This window comes from Nicotiana tabacum, chromosome 19, assembly GCF_000715075.1.
Source record: "Nicotiana tabacum cultivar K326 chromosome 19, ASM71507v2, whole genome shotgun sequence".
Lineage (NCBI taxonomy): Eukaryota > Viridiplantae > Streptophyta > Magnoliopsida > Solanales > Solanaceae > Nicotiana > Nicotiana tabacum.
Genome location: NC_134098.1, coordinates 17,877,051 through 17,891,499, shown reverse-complemented (window position 1 = coordinate 17,891,499; position 14,449 = coordinate 17,877,051). Strand labels below are relative to the sequence as shown.

Sequence of the window (14,449 nt, the reverse complement as noted above, 5' to 3'; positions counted from 1 at the left end):
ACCGGTATACTTTGCTGGCTCCAGTATAATTGTAACGACTCGATCGATCGTTCCGAGAGTTGTAACCCCATTTTTTCCATTTCTGCTTATTTACGTGTTGTTCAGCTGTGTTGAGTTGTATCGAATTGGTAGGTTTGGGTTCGGAATAGTTTTGAAGTGAAATGAGACACTTAGTCTCTTAGTTAGAAAGCTAAGTTAGAAAAGTCAACCGGAAGTTGACTTATGAGTAAACGAGTTCGGACTTGGATTTTTATGATTCGGTTAGCTTCGTTGAGTGATTTTAGACTTATGAGTGTGTCTGAAATGTAATTTGGAGGTCTGTGGTAGAATTAGGCTTGAATTGGCGAAAGTTAGAAATTTGACGATTTTGGCCGGCAGTGGCAAATTTGGTATCGGGGTCGGAATGAAATTTCGGAAGTTGGAGTAGGTTCGTAGTGTCATTTGTGACGTGTGTGAAAATTTTGAGGTCATTCATACGTGGTTTGATAGGTTTCGACGTCGTTGGCGAATTTTGAAAGTTTAGAAGTTCTTAGACTTGAATCCGAGGTTGATTTGGTATTTTGGGTGTTCAGGAGGTTCGACTAAGTTCGGGTAGTGATATATGAGTTATGGAAATTATTGGTTGAGATCCCGAGGGGCTCGGGATGATTTCGGATGGTTAACGAGAAGTTTGGAAGTTGGGGAATGCAGCTGGAAGCTGATGGTGTAAGGCTACTAGTGTGGCCGCATCTGCGGATGGGGAGCCGCATGTGCGGATGGCATGTCGCAGATGCGGAAAATGGAGGCATGGCATTGGGCGCAGGTGCGGAAGAGAGGATCGCACCTGCGAGCCCGCAGGTGCGAAGGGATAGCCGCAGGTGCGGAGCTTGGCGTTTAAGTGACTTTCGCAAATGCGCACCTGGGACCGCATATGTGAGTCCGCAGGTGCGAGAAAGGGTCCGCAGGTGCGGAATCTCTAGGGCAGAACCTATATAAATTGCACTTCGTGAATTTTTGCCCTTTTTCCACCATTGTTGAATGGTTTTGAGCTTTGGGGCAGTGTTTTTCAAGGGAGAATCACGAGATATCAGTGAGGTAAGTCGCTTAGGTTTATTTAGACGCATTTATGATGTTTTTCTACTGATTAGACATGAAATTAGTAGGGGTTTAGGGTGAAATTGAGGGAGTTAGGGTTTGAGTTTTGGAGAGTTTTAAGTGAGGATTTGAGGGACCAAACGGAGTCCCATTTTGACGAATTTTATATGGTTAGACTCGGGTAAGGACGAGGTTTGTTATTCTGCCATTTTTGACTGATTTTGAGACGTGAGCCCTGGGGCCGGATTTTGGCCGATTTCGAATTTTTGGCATATTTATGTAGTTTTTATTGTGGAATTCGATTCTTTAGACTATGTTGATAGTAGTATTTTGATTTTGGTTAGATTCAGAGCTTTTAGAGATCGAGTCCAGAGACGAGGGCATCTCGGAGTAGGATTTTATATTGTTAAGGTAAGTAACAGTTTTAACTCTGGCTTTGAGGGTATAAACCGGAGATTTGACATCATGTGATTGGTTGGAAGTGATACCCATGCTAGGTGACCGGCGTGTGGGTGTGCACCGCGAGGGATTGAGACTTGGTCCGTCCCGAGAGGCTGTGAGGCCTAATGGCTATTAGCTGTGGTTATGTGTTTATTTGTTATTGAACTTGTTTGCTTTCGTGTTAGAGATCATGCTTAGGCTTTATTCATGCTCACATTAATTGCACGCAGTCATAGATATTATTGTACATATTTACCTCAGTCCCTATTATTTTGCTGATATACTGTGATACTTGACGTGGGTTGTGTTTTCCTTATTTGTTGATGATGGTGAGGGTAGAGAGGTACATGACTGAGTGAGGCCGAGGGCCTATTGTAAGGTATTTGATTGAGGCACGTGAGTTGTCCGTACAGCACGTGAATTGTCCGTGCGGATCCAGATATTGATACCATAGCACGTGAGTTGTCCGCGTAGCACGTGAGTTGACCGTGCGGATTCAGGGATTGATATTATAGAACGTGAGTTGTCCGTGCTTAGCGCTTGGGCTTTGGGAGTCCCTCCGGAGTCTGTACACACCCCCAGTGAGTGCAGGTACTTATTGAGTGTTGAGTGTTGAGTGCGAGTGCCGAGAGCCGAGTACTGAGTGATGGAGTGACTTTGCTGTGAGAATTCATTGCTTTTGCTGTTGCTGCATTTTACCCATTAATTTCTTTGTAGCATTTATTGAGTTGATACAATTTACCTGTTTATTTTAAATTGTGATAAAGAAATAATTGAATTGTTCTACTTAGCTCGTCACTACTACTCAGTTCCTTAGTTATTTCTGTTACTACTGAGTCTGTTGTACTCATACTACACCATGCACTTTATGTGCAGATCCAGGTGAGTTAGAGCGCGGCGATCGTTGGAGACTGCAAGGTAGCTGCTAGCGTCCGCAGGACCTTGTTACTCCTTTTATCATTTCTTCTTTTGGACTGTATTGACAGTTAGACAGTTTTATTTCTTAGTTTATAGATTTAGACGCTCATGACTTAGTGACACCCCAATGTTTGGGGCTCGTTTCCGTATTTTCTATAATTAAATTTAGGGTTGATTTAGTTTATGAAAAATTCAAATGTTGGAAATATTTTATTAATTTTTATAATCGATTTAGTAGTAATATTTTGGGAAATAGGCTTGCCTTGTAACACGATAGGCGCCATCACGGTCATGGATAGATTTTGGGTCGTGACAATAATATACTGGAGTTCCAGTATATTATGCTGGAGTATTTTTCGGATTTTGAACAGTGCTTTCGTTCAGAATTATCTTTACATGAAAAATGTCTAAATTTCGATGACTTTTGAAACTGTGGCTATTTTTGAATGACCACTTGTAAATCTGGCTATTTTTGAATTTCTCCCCAGAAATAATCGCCCCCTTCCCCAAATCTGACCGACCCCGATCCCTCCCCAACCCAGCCCACCTAACACACTTAGGCACCACACTAAAAACTTTTGAAGAAAAAATACAACCCAAAACTTCTTCTTTTTTTGGCCCCCGAGGGGGGGAAGGAGTTTTTTTTGGTAAGAAGGGAAACCCGCAGCCGCTACAATCTCTGCCACATTCTTTGCCCTTCGGGTGAGCACTCTGTGGTGAGCACTTTGTGCGCACTGGGTAAACCTCCCCCTATGTAATAGACTACAAGCCATACAGGAAATGTAAACCGCACTAGACAAACCCTGTGCGACAGGCTCAACCCAGAAAACATTAAGGGGAGATCCGATCCCGCGTCTTCGGTGTGGAAATTGCCCGCCAAACCCAACGTAATGACAACTCTCTAAAGATTTTATCCACAAAGTGTAGCCAAACGAACTTAACCAATCCAATGATGCTCTTTGACCCCACCCTGAGCAGTAAAAGCTTATTTGTATTAGATATTCATATCAAATTATATTAATCTATTACTATAATGAAATAATAATATTAATGTATAATATTCTTAATCTATATATATATATATATATATATATATATATATATATATAGATAGATAGATAGATAGATAGATAGATAGATAGATAGATCTCTTTGGCCAAGAAACTCAATTATCTTTTTTTTTCTTCCTTTTTTTACCTTTTCCCCTCATGTTTCCCTTTATCTTATTTAAAAATTTCAAAAATACTAAGCATTTATTTTCCCCTTCTGCCATAATGAATGTGATTAATGTGTATTAAACACTAGTAAAGGAAAAAAAACGTTTTCTTTCCCCATGTCTAAGGATTTGTTTTTTGGAGAGTTACAAAACTTTTTGGAGAAATATACATATGCAAGAGGAGGTGGAGTTGGAATGCAATTTAACAAGGCATTGAAATAGATTCTCTTGCAACAAATTTGTTCTGCTTGCCATGGTTTGGGTCATCTCTATGTCAAAGTCATTGGAATGAAAAAGAACTTCGCTAAGATATGTTAGAATTCTATCCGTTAATTTATTTATTTTTTGCACAAATAAATACACTTCATGTTTTAGATCCTTGAAATACTTCTATTTTAAAATTCAGCATTTCATAATTGTTCAAAGAGAATTTTGGGACTGACATGAAGGAGTTTTTTTTTTTTTTTTGGCTTCCGTTTCCTTTATGTTTCCTTGCACTTCTCGGAAAATATTTTAGGCCTCTCAATTCTCTGAAGTTCCATTGCATCCTTTGCTTTCTACATGTACTACTTTAACACATAGGTATTTTTCAGATAATACTATCATTTGAATCTACAAAATAGTTTTAAAACTCATGCATCAACAAGAATGAAAACTAAAATAAATAAAATAATAAAAATTCAGAACTATTTCTACTCAAACCTTTCTCATTCTTTGTAATAAAAAATATAAATCAACATGCCAACTTTTCATATTCATTTTTAATGGAATAAAAAGATAATTTAGTCTCAAAATTCACTGTTGTCCATATGTGCCTATGTGCAAGCAAAAGATTGCGACTTAAATTGTCATTTTTTTTCCTTAAATTTCTTCGCTTTGGGCTTATGAATGGTAATATTTTTCTATAAATGTAACGTTGCAGTTAAGCACTTTGATGGGTATTTAAAAATTAAGGACACATCAAAGGATGTAAATTATTAAGAGCCAGTATTATTCACATCCGACAATCAGACATAATAAAACTCCGAAGTATGTATTTTTAAGCTCGAAGATGACATAAATGAACATATAATAAAAGCCATGTGACAAAGATATTATATGGTACCAAATACTGTGAATCGCTTCCAAAGTAAAGCTTTCCAAAACTTCAATTGGGAAGATTCAGATGATTGTATTGGGATTATCAGTTGGGTATAAGCAAGAATACGATGATCTTTTCCTTTTATTTTCCTTTTTAGTAAAGCTTTTATTTTTATTATCATATTAGTTTTACTTTCTTACGCATTTATGATGTAAATGTATGAATTAATTTCTTTTCACTTTTATTTATCAATGAATTTACTAATTTTACCTTTTAAAAAATATTTTTATGACCGCGCAAAGCGTGGTCAAATTCACTAGTTAATATATAATTTGGGATAATCATATTTATGAAGACGTATGTCATGTATTCGTTGAATTGATGTCAATATCTTTCGCGTTGAATTAATGTAAACATTTTGTGCGGAAAGTATATTTACTTATTCACGCGATCAAATTCACTAGTTAATATAGAATTTAGCGAAAATCATATTTGTGAAGACGGATGTAATGTATTCATTGAATTGATTTTTAACACCTTTTGCGTTGAATTAATGTAAACACTTGTAAGGAAAGTATATTTACTTCCTAAACCTCCAATTCCTTAGGTATTTATCATTGGATTCTCTTTATGTAGATGTTGGGGTCGGTTGGGTCCATTTACCTCATCAGCCGTTGGTCCGCAGATTTCTTGTGATTAGTGTAGGCCAGGCTAATGAATTGGTCTGTTGACTAACTATGTTATGCTCACGGGCTCTGCTTTGACTGACGGATGCTCAATGTGAATGAAATAAGATAACGGACCGGGCATCTACTTTAACGCCGTTACTCTGGAACGTAATAATGTCAAAAATGGTCATTTCCGAGGTGCTGGCAGTAGCACAGTCCTTTGATAGTTAAGTTCTAAAAACTGATCGTATAAAAGCATTTACACAATAAAATATTTACAAAGTAGTTATTAAATTTAACAAGAAATATTAATTGATAATTTGGTAACTTAATAGCTAATCTATTACAATTAATTTTAAAAACAAGTGTCAATTGATAATTTGGTAACTTGATAACTAATATAATATTACAAATCAAAATTAATTATTTTAAGAAAATTCTCACTGCCTGTAAATATAGCTTTTTAAGAATTCACAAAGGTTTAGTGTTTGTTTGGTACAAAAGGATATCTCTTTTATAAAAAAAGACCTTTATCCTAAAAAAAAGTGGTGTTATTTCAATTTTGCATATAAAGTGAGCGACAGAAGGTGGAGAATCAGATGTGAGAATAGTGTTTTCTTAATGATATGATCCTGATGTTGTTGTACTAAAGATTGAAACAGGCCTATCTGTTGATTCAAGCAAGCGAAATGAATTCTGATTTTTTCAAAATGACGTCTAATTCTTTTTATTTTTATTATTTTAATTTTCTATAATATTGACATCCAGCGAGTTTAAATGGAGAAACATAGACCTTAATTTATTATTGTTGTTGTATTTTTTCTTTTTGAAATGGAGTTTTAATTGTACAAAACAAGTGCATTTCAAAGGCCAGCTTAGTCTAAACAACATAGAGATTCTTATTTTTCCGTAGTTGATCTCCATTCAATAGATTAAGATTAATTAAAATGCTTAGCAAGTTTCTTATATTAGGAAAGTTCAATTAATTCTAGTTACATAAATTTGACAAAAAGTGACGAAAATAGAATTAACATTTTCACTAAACATGAACATCCATACTAAAAAAATTGCTTTTTTGGTCATGGCCATGTCAATGGATCTGAAGATATAAGCAAGAAATGCTCCAACTGCGAGTGGAAACTCATTGAAAATATTTATGTTCCAGTTAAAAGTGATTAATCGTCGCAATATTTATTTGTTTTATTAGATGGAGTTTGATGCTTCAAGTACATGCTTAACGTTTTAGCGGTTCTTCTAAGTTCTTTTTTTGTTTATTTTTTCCCCATAATTATACAGATAAACATAAGACAACCAAATATCATAAACTTAACAAAACTTAGTCCCTTTGATATTGTGCTCTAAACAATATTAAAGGACAGAATCTTTGTCTAATAGAAGAAGAAAGAAACATTACCGTAGAGGAGACTCCACGTTGGCAGCTGATTCTCTGACAAAAAATGATAACTGAATTAGTATAATAATTTTCATTGTATTCACTCGTTTTTCTTCTCTTTTATGAAAATTATGTTAGGACGATTTTCATTATTTCTGAATCTGCTGAAGCCATGACGATGCATTCACATGGAAGATAAGATAAATCAGATGTCAGTCCTATGTATCTTGTCATGTGTATATATTCTTCTAATAAAACATCAGCTTAGATTTGAAGAAAGAACACTTGAAGTTGGAAATAGTGCATTAATTTTAAGGTTGGTTGATCTGAGGAAGAAATATTGCTTTTATATTATTATTATTATTATTATTATTATTATTATTATTATTATTATTATTATTATTATTATTATTATTATTATTATTATTATTATTATTATTATTTTGAGTAAAAGAATAACGAAATGGACTTAGAAACCATCTTTGTTGTGACTCGAGGTAACATAAAAGGATCAAGTGCAAAAAAAATAAATTGTATATAAATCGGTATTGAGTAAATTATGACAGATGTACTCTCAAATATTTCATCATATTTATAGAATATGATAATGTGGAAATTGGCTTTAAATCTCCGATAATTGTCATGTCTAATTCTTCGTTCTAAATAAGGTTCATTTATACCTTCAACTATGACTAGATTAAAGAGAAATCATTCATGTCGAGAAAAGAGACTGTTATTCAGGTTATTCTCATAAAAATTATGCTGCCATTTTGTTAAAGTTGTAAGAAGATTCTTTATTACTTATAAATGTTCAAAGTTTTACCAGCCCAAACGTTACCCACTGGCCACCGGTGGGGTTGTTTTAAAAAATAGTTAATATAGTTTTCAGATTTTTTTCAAAAATTTTCCGAAAAAGAGTTCAACCAAACACCATGAGTAAAAAGCTTTTTAACGTTCACATCTTAAGTAGTTTCTCAATTTTACGAAAAACCAAAAAAAAAAAAAAAAAAATTTAATGAAGTTTAGTTTAAAAAAAATATTCCTAAAAAGAAATTAGATTTTTACCACAACTGAAAAATATTGATTCTTCCATTTTAAATGATCCATCCGCTCCTTTTCCAATTTTCGTCCATACAAATGAATAAATCTTTGTGATTCAATCCGTTTTTTTTTCTTCATGTTTTGAATTTTGATAGTTGGTACAGTTATACAAAAGCCTAACACTAATAGCCCGTTTGGCCAAACTTCTAAAGTTTGCTTATTTTGAAAAGTATTTTTTTTAAAAGTGCTTTTCAAAAAAATACTTTTGGTGAGAATCAGTTTGTGTTTGACTAATTAATTTGAAAAATACTTTTGAGAGTAGTAATTAGTGTTTGACCAAACTTTTGAAAACTGTTTCTAAGTGTATTTTTTTCAAAAGTGATTCTCAAAAAAATACTTTTGGATAGAAGCTACATTTTTCTGTTCTCAAAATCTGCTTCTTCTTCTCCTCAAAAATATTATTTTTTCTTTTAAAAGTTTGACCAAACACTTTAATTTTTGGCCAAAAATACTTTTGACAAAAAAAAATATTTTTGGCAAAAAACAAAAGCTCGGCCAAACAGACTATACATCTATATAAGAAGGACCAGAAAATCTAATATTAGATTCTCTCTGCTTCGCTCAAATAAGTAATAAAGAAAAGGAAAAGGTAAAAAGAGGGGAAAAAAGATTCCATCAAATCTTGAAACAAGTGAACGGAGGGGCAAATTTCAAAATGATAACGGTTAAATACTTTTAAAGAAAAATGGCAAAAAGGGAATACCATACTGTGAATCTTTTTGTGCTTTCTCTCCTCTTCATTTCCTTCTCCTTTGTATGTTTGTCTCTTTTTTAATTCTCCTATTCAGAGCAGTGAGGAAGGGAAAAAAAATGCAAGAACTAAATTGATCTGATAATATTCTCTCGTATCTAATACATATCGTAAGACATTTTAAATATTTGACACTTTCTAATAGTATTAGTACTTCATATGATTTTCATGACTAATTTAATTTTTTTTTGTTTTAGAATTTTGATGTTAACTATTGTTTTATGAAACTAACTTTTTTAATCTTTCCCTTACTTTCTTTCAATAGTTCTATTTTTTAGTGTCGTGCATAAGCAAAATTTCTTTCGTAGGTGTTTGATTGAATATCAAATGAAAATGCTTGAATTAACAAATCCATCCTATAAATAATAGGAGTAATAGAATAAAGCATTTAAAGTTCCATTTTCTTCCTCACATCTTTCCATACTTGCAGACCTTCTCTATGTTAAATGTTAATAAAACTTTTTTTAGTCGATCCAAAAAATAAACTAATATTTTTATATTTAGTAATAATTAAATTTAAAATTTTATTTTATCATTAATATATTACTTAATTTATTGTTACAAAATTTTTTATAACGTGTTCAGGACAACAAATTTTAAATATATTTATTTTTAATAAAATACTGTCATATAAATCGGGAGAGAAAGAGTAATTGGATTATTTTAACTGATAAAAAGATATAAATATGGGAAGAGTTAATAGCAATACTCCCTCCGTCTTTTATGTGACGGTGTTTGATTGGACATGAAATTTAAGAAGAAAAAAAAAATTCAAATCATAAATCTCTATTTTAAAGATAACTTATTTTTAAATAAAAAAATATAATTTTTGGGACTAATTAAAAAAAGTGTAACATAAATTGAAAGAGAGGAAATATAATATTTGAGCGATAAATTAGCATATAAAAACAAAAATAGACAGTCCCGCCACACTGCATTTTTATTGGAGTTTTCGATAAAGTAAAGAGAGAGAAGAAAACGTCAAATCTCATTCACTCTCACTGTCCTAGACACTTGACTTGAGAGCGGTTCTTTGAGGATAAAGTCGAAAGGGAAGGGTGCGTAGGATAAACCGCGTGTTGGGGTGTAGTTTAGGTAGATTCTTGCCTCTCTCTCTCTGCTGATTTGTGGGTTATGGCGGAACGACTTTGAACTCTAAACTGCTCAGTTTAGCACATTTCTTCACTTGGGCATCTTGCTTGTTTCGTTGGTTGAATTGTTTTTTTCTAAACAATGGCAACTGCTGTGCATTTTAGCAGCTGTCGGAGAAGGAGGAGAGGAGCAGTTAGAGTAACTTTGTTCTTGCTTTATTTCTGGGGTTCTCTAATCTCGCTATCTTGCGCCGGTAGACTATCATCAGTCGCCAGACAGAAACTTGAGGTAGAGAAGCACTTGAAAAGGCTCAATAAACCTCCCATTAAAAGCATTCAGGTAAATCCTTACATTTGCTAATTTGAAAAGCTCACTGTTATCTTGTTTAGGAAAAACAATTTCTTCTTCTAGTTTGGCTTTGAGATTTGAGTTATATTTCATAGCTAGAGAAAAGTAATGTGCACCAGTAAAAGACGAATAGTACTCCGTATTATTGTTCTGAGTGTTGTTTTTCCTTTTTTCTTTCAGTTTTGTACCTTATTTTCTCAGCTAATAATTTGTTTTATGTTGTCTTTCTTATTTTCTTTACTCTTTTTCTTTCTTATCCCCACCCCCTCTTTTGGGAATGCTGGCCTCTGTGAGCGTGTGTCTCTGTGTGTGTGTGGGGGGGGGGGGGAAGAGGAAATTTGCTAAAACTCGTTTGTTCCCTTCTGTTTAATTTTCAAATCTTAGTCCTTTATTATTGGATGCAATTGAGATTACTTAATCCAGATTCTTAAATAGAGCACTTTCCTTTGTTTAATGGAGTATATTTGATTCAGGGTGGAAAAAAATCATTCAGGGTGGAAAAAAATCATTACATTAATATAGAATATTGATGTTGTGAATGTAATGATTGGACAGAGCCCAGATGGAGATATCATTGACTGTGTCCACATCTCTCACCAGCCAGCTTTTGACCACCCATTCCTCAAAGATCACAAAATCCAGGTTCCTATTTCTTACTCTTAAAAGAAAAACGAAAAGGACCAGTATTTTTCAGAATTCTTCTGTAACTTTATTTGCTACTTGAAAATAGTTGATAATAGTTTAATGGGTATTTTTGCAATGCTCAGATGAGGCCTAGCTATCATCCAGAAGGGCTTTACGACGAGAATAAGATGTCCGCCAGGTCTAAAGAAAGAACAAAACCATTAACTCAGTTGTGGCATATGAATGGAAGATGTCCCGAAGACGCGATTCCAGTAAGGAGAACAAAGAAAGAGGATGTTTTAAGGGCGAGTTCAGTGAAAAGATATGGAAAGAAGAAGCATAGGAACATTCCTAAGCCCAGGTCCACAGATCCTGACTTCATCAATCAAAGCGGCCACCAGGTGCATAGTTTTACCATCATAAAGGACATGCATTGCTCGTATCCTTAAAAAATGCCGCGTGGTTTGTCGGATTCTCCAAAAGTTACTCATTTTTGGAGGATCCAACAGGGTTGCAGCAGCATTTTGAAGGATCCGAGCAATATAATAAAGGACTGACAAATATATGAATCCATGATTACTTTTTCTATGCACACATGTTTTTTGGACTTTGTTAATTCTGATTGAGTTTTATGGATGATCAGCATGCAATAGCTTATGTTGAAGGTGACAAGTATTATGGAGCAAAGGCAACTATTAATGTTTGGGAACCTAAAATACAGCAGTCAAATGAGTTCAGCTTGTCTCAGATTTGGTTACTTGGTGGTTCTTTTGGTCAAGATTTGAACAGCATTGAAGCAGGTTGGCAGGTACTTTTGCTTTGATACAGGTTGAGCTGTAGTAGATAATAACAAAATTGAAGTACTAATGCTGTAAAATAGTATGCCTAATTATGAGTCTAATAGAAGTATGCGCATAATCTCAGGTTAGCCCGAACCTCTATGGTGACAATAACACGAGACTGTTCACTTACTGGACTGTAAGATTCTTAACAAATTACTGATGCTCTGCTTCTTTTTGAAATTAGTTTGGCCTTTTCAGCACAGTGCTGCTGCTAATTTTTGAATGCCTTGTTATAACTATTTGCAGAGTGATGCATATCAAGCCACTGGCTGCTACAACCTCCTCTGCTCGGGTTTCATTCAAATCAACAGTGAAATAGCTATGGGAGCTAGCATCTCACCTGTTTCTGCCTTAAGAAATTCCCAATATGATATAAGTATTCTTATCTGGAAGGTAAATCCACTTTCAGACTTCTATGCCCTTTTTGCCCATTGCCAAGTTGTGGCTGCAGCAGCTAGCACATCAAATAAAGTGAATAATAACTCAAAAATGATGCTATAAAGATTCATATGATCGTTATGTGGTAAAAGTGGCTGATAAATTTATTTAAAATAACTGTTTGATAGAAAGGAGTCTTTTTGTTTAGAAAACTAAACTCACTTCTTTTTTCTCAGTAACTGTTGAAGGGACTCTTCATAGGCGCGTTGGGATATACACTATTTGCAAATGTTGAATTAGTTGCAAATTAGTTGTTTTACAATTCTGTCTTGCTTGAGGAGTATTTCAAGTGAAATATTAGGTTCTCACTCACAAAATCTCAAACCTTTTATCAAAGTGAAATACAACTTGACTTCCAAATACGTATTTTCAACATCAACTTCAGGCACTCGTTTTGTCAACTTCAACCAAATATTGTCTAAACAGGGCTTTGTCAGTTGTGAATTATTGTCACAATTGCATTGTGCTGCACCAAGTTGTTAAAGCACCATTAATAACTCCATAGTTTTCTTTTGCTATATTTTGATTTTGTCTGTAAAGCCTTTTTTTTTTTCATCCGTTCTCCAGCCGAGTGTCTATAGGAAACAACCTCTGTGCCCTTCCAGGGTATGGGTATGGCTGCGTACATCATACCCTCCCCAGACCCCACTTGTGAGAAATTACTGGGCTTGTTGTTGTTTGTCTGTAAAGCCATTTTATATCTGGAATATCTGTTTGTAGGATACAAAAGAAGGGCATTGGTGGATGCAGTTTGGGAATGATTATGTCTTAGGGTATTGGCCATCATTCTTGTTCTCCTACTTAGCAGACAGTGCTTCAATGATTGAATGGGGTGGGGAGGTGGTGAATTCAGAACCAGATGGTCAACATACTGCAACACAAATGGGCAGTGGTCATTTCCCTGAAGAAGGTTTTGGCAAGTCAAGTTATTTCAGGAACATTCAAGTGGTTGATAGCTCCAACAATCTCAAGTCTCCCAAAAGTCTTGGCTCCTTTACTGACCAATCGAATTGCTATGATGTTCAAACAGGAGATAATGATGATTGGGGTCATTACTTTTACTATGGAGGTCCTGGTAGAAACCCCAATTGCCCATGAAGTTTAAAATCCCACCCTGTAAATTATAGTATAGTCTAATGCTTTATCTTTCTCTTTCATTTGTATACCCTATCTTGATTCTCATTTTTTAGGTTTGATTTGGTGAGTGTGAACCTTTTCTGTAGTGGGAAGTTGACATTTTTAAAGGTTCTCTCCATGTTAGTGAATGGGGGAAGTGGCCTGGTTTCTCAAAATGCTAGAAAGAAACAAAGGCCTTTTGTCATCTTCTTGTATTTTATTTTTTGTATACTCCATACTTGGGAGTATCTAGTATAATGGATTGTGAATTGTATAGCCTGTTTGACCAAACTTTTTTTTTGGGACAAAATGCTTTTTTTGGTTAAGTATTTTTTTCAAAAAAATTGAAGTGTTTGGCCAAGCACTTTTTTTAAAACGTAATTTTGAGAAAAATATACTTAGAAACAGTTTTTAAAAGCTTGGTCAAACACTAATTACTGCTCAAAAGTATTTTTTAAATTAATTAGCCAAACACAAATTGTTTTTAAATATTTTTTTGAAAAGTATTTTTAAAATCAAGAAGTGGTTAACTGTGGGAAAAAATCTTGAATAGGGGCATTTTGAAAGGGGCATTTTGGAAAGAGCAACATGTGCTGCAATGAATGACATTACTTTTTAGATTTGACTAATGCACTGTGGCAACGTAAGATAATTTTATTATCAGTGCATTTTAGTCCTTTTTAGTAAATTACCATCTTATTTTGTAAGTTATTATTATTACTGATGATTAAATAAATTCTTTTATACCGGAAATTATATAAAAGTTAAAATTAATCATATTGGGCCGTTAACTTGTATTAAGAACTCCCACCGTCCCCACCATTACAACTGCCATGTGCTAACACATAATTGAGCATCTAGCAAGTTGGGCATCCTGACTCTGACGATCTTCTTAGATCCTTGTCATATTTCATTCTGTATAGGTGAGGGTTTTGAAAAAGTTGTAATTTTTGAGTTCTCTGTGGGGATGCTTTCTTTTGTTCTTTGTGCTATGTATCATTACCGGCGAACACCACCACTTTCCACTTTTCCTCTCTTTTTTCTCCCCTAATAATACCTTCCCCAAAAGCCCCACATCCTCCATTTCCCCAAATCATGGAAAAATCTTCAAAAGCCACAATTAAAATACATAACTGATAACTCCATTAAACTCCTTAAAGCAAAGAACAGTTTATGGTGATTTCCATGACTAGCACAAATTGATATCAGTTACACCATCCCATTTAGGAAGGCTCAAAATAAGCTATCCTCTGGGGATTGTTTTAGCTAATTCAAAGCTTGTTTAAAGTTAACTGAGTGATTAGATGATGTTACCAGATGTTTGAAGTGATACGGGACTTACTATA

The 14,449-nt window shown here is 34.3% G+C and overlaps 1 protein-coding gene across 2 annotated transcripts; it reads left to right on the top strand.

Annotated features, from left to right (window-relative positions):
* The first annotated feature begins 9,643 nt into the window (after positions 1 to 9,643).
* On the top strand, positions 9,644 to 13,379 carry LOC107782329 (protein neprosin). 2 transcript variants are annotated; one of them, XM_016603204.2, is made up of 7 exons: positions 9,644 to 10,074; positions 10,639 to 10,725; positions 10,851 to 11,108; positions 11,351 to 11,515; positions 11,632 to 11,685; positions 11,796 to 11,942; positions 12,708 to 13,379. In XM_016603204.2, the coding sequence occupies exons 1-7, from the start codon at positions 9,877 to 9,879 to the stop codon at positions 13,083 to 13,085; spliced, it is 1,287 nt and encodes a 428-aa protein (XP_016458690.1). In that variant the 5' UTR covers positions 9,644 to 9,876; the 3' UTR covers positions 13,086 to 13,379. The 2 variants fall into 2 exon arrangements, with proteins under 2 accessions (XP_016458690.1, XP_016458692.1); XM_016603206.2 differs by having other exon boundaries at positions 9,763 to 10,074; positions 10,557 to 10,725.
* Positions 13,380 to 14,449: the final 1,070 nt, after the last annotated feature.

What these genes read in the sequence shown, in the direction of transcription:
- LOC107782329 (XM_016603204.2), top strand. Translation starts at nt 9,877, where the DNA reads ATGGCAACTGCTGTGCATTTTAGCAGCTGTCGGAGAAGGAGGAGAGGA. An exon ending in TCAAAGATCACAAAATCCAG is followed by an intron (nt 10,726 to 10,850) that starts GTTCCTATTTCT and finishes TGCAATGCTCAG; the next exon opens with ATGAGGCCTAGCTATCATCC. An exon ending in GACTGTTCACTTACTGGACT is followed by an intron (nt 11,686 to 11,795) that starts GTAAGATTCTTA and finishes AACTATTTGCAG; the next exon opens with AGTGATGCATATCAAGCCAC.